The 1,477-nt window shown below is 35.8% G+C and overlaps 1 protein-coding gene across 1 annotated transcript in view; it reads right to left on the bottom strand.

The window, feature by feature from the left end:
* CHRNG (cholinergic receptor nicotinic gamma subunit) overlaps window positions 1-1,477 on the bottom strand; it is a 22,387-nt gene that overhangs the window by 7,072 nt on the left and 13,838 nt on the right. The window contains exon 6 of the mRNA XM_015827289.2: window positions 1,023-1,170. Within this exon, the coding sequence (XP_015682775.2) occupies window positions 1,023-1,170 (148 nt within the window). The remainder of the gene's footprint in view (window positions 1-1,022; window positions 1,171-1,477) is intronic.

The following is a 1,477-nucleotide window of genomic DNA, read 5'->3' as shown; positions in this document are numbered from 1 at the left end:
TTTATTTTATTATTTTATTATCTTATTTTACATTGTTTTGTTTTATTTTTTATTATTTTATTTTTTACTTTATTTTATTTTACTTTGTTTTGTTTTATTTTATTTTTTATTATTTTATTTTTTACTTGACTTTATATTTTACTTTGTTTTGTTTTATTTTATTTTTTATTTTATTTTTTACTTTATATTTTATTATTTTATTATTTTATTTTACTTTGTTTTGTTTTATTTTATTTTTTATTATTTTATTTTTTACTTTACTTTATATTTTATTTTACTTTGTTTTGTTTTGTTTTTTATTATTTTATTTTTTACTTTATTTTATTTCACTTTGTTTTGTTTTGTTTAATTTTTTATTTTATTTTTTACTTTATATTTTATTATTTTATTTTACTTTGTTTTGTTTTATTTTATTTTTTACTTGACTTTATATTTTATTCTATTTTATTATTTTATTTTATTTTATTTTATTTTATTTATTATTTTATTTGGGTATATCCTGCGTTTATTATTTTTGTAAATCATTCAAGGCAGTGGGATATATCCAACACGCCTTCCTCCTATTTTCCCCACAAGAACAGCTTGTGAGGTGAATTGGGCTGAGAGACAATGACTGAACCAAAGTCACCCAGCTGGCTTTCATTCCTAAGGCAGGACTAGAACTCATCGTCTCCTGGTGATTGGCCCAAATTCACCCAGCTGGCTTTCACGTCTAAGGCAGAACTAGAACTCACCGTCTCCTGGTGATTGGCCCAAAGTCACCCAGCTGGGAGTTGGAGTCCACAAGTCTTAAAGTTGCCAAGGATGAGTTGAAGGACTATAAATCCTGGCCAAAATACCAGCCCCTTGTGCCCCCCTGTCCCCACCACAGCTCATAAGGAAGGGAACTCCCTTCTGGAAGCATCCAGAATTATTTAATTAAGTTTTGTTCCCTGGTTTCATTCTGAGTTCCAAACCTACTCCAGTATCCAAATTGGCAGCTGCTGCAAGTGGTAATGGTGTTCATTTTGCAAAATACTCACTTTCCAATCAGGGGCACCGCCTGAGATGTTTCCGGCACCTTTTTTGCAATCAGAAAAAGGAAGACAGTCTGGGCTAAGAGGACGTTGATGGAGACCGTGCACTTCTGCCCACCAGCTGTGGAAATAAGAAAAAGGAGGGTGTGCTCCTCTTGTAAAAGATGAGAGGAGAGAGAGGAGAGGGAGAAGGAGAGGAGAGGAGAGGGAGAGGAGAGAGGGAGGGAGAGAGAGAAAGAGAGAGGAGAGGGAGAGGAGAGGGAGAAGAGAGGGAGAGATAGAAAGACAGAGGAGAGAGAAAGGAGGGAGAGGGAGAGAAGAGAGGAGAGGGAGAAGAGAGAGGGAGGGAGGGAGTGAAAGAGAGAGGAGAGGGAGAGAAGAGAGGAGAAGGAGAAGAGAGAGGGAGGGAGTGAAAGAGAGAGGAGAGGGAGAGGAGAGGGAGAAGAGAGGGAGGGAGAGAA

Source organism: Protobothrops mucrosquamatus, unplaced genomic scaffold (genome assembly GCF_001527695.2).
Source record: "Protobothrops mucrosquamatus isolate PMUCROS unplaced genomic scaffold, P.Mucros_1.0 scaffold3591, whole genome shotgun sequence".
NCBI lineage: Eukaryota > Metazoa > Chordata > Lepidosauria > Squamata > Viperidae > Protobothrops > Protobothrops mucrosquamatus.
This window is presented reverse-complemented; position numbering and strand designations above follow the sequence as displayed.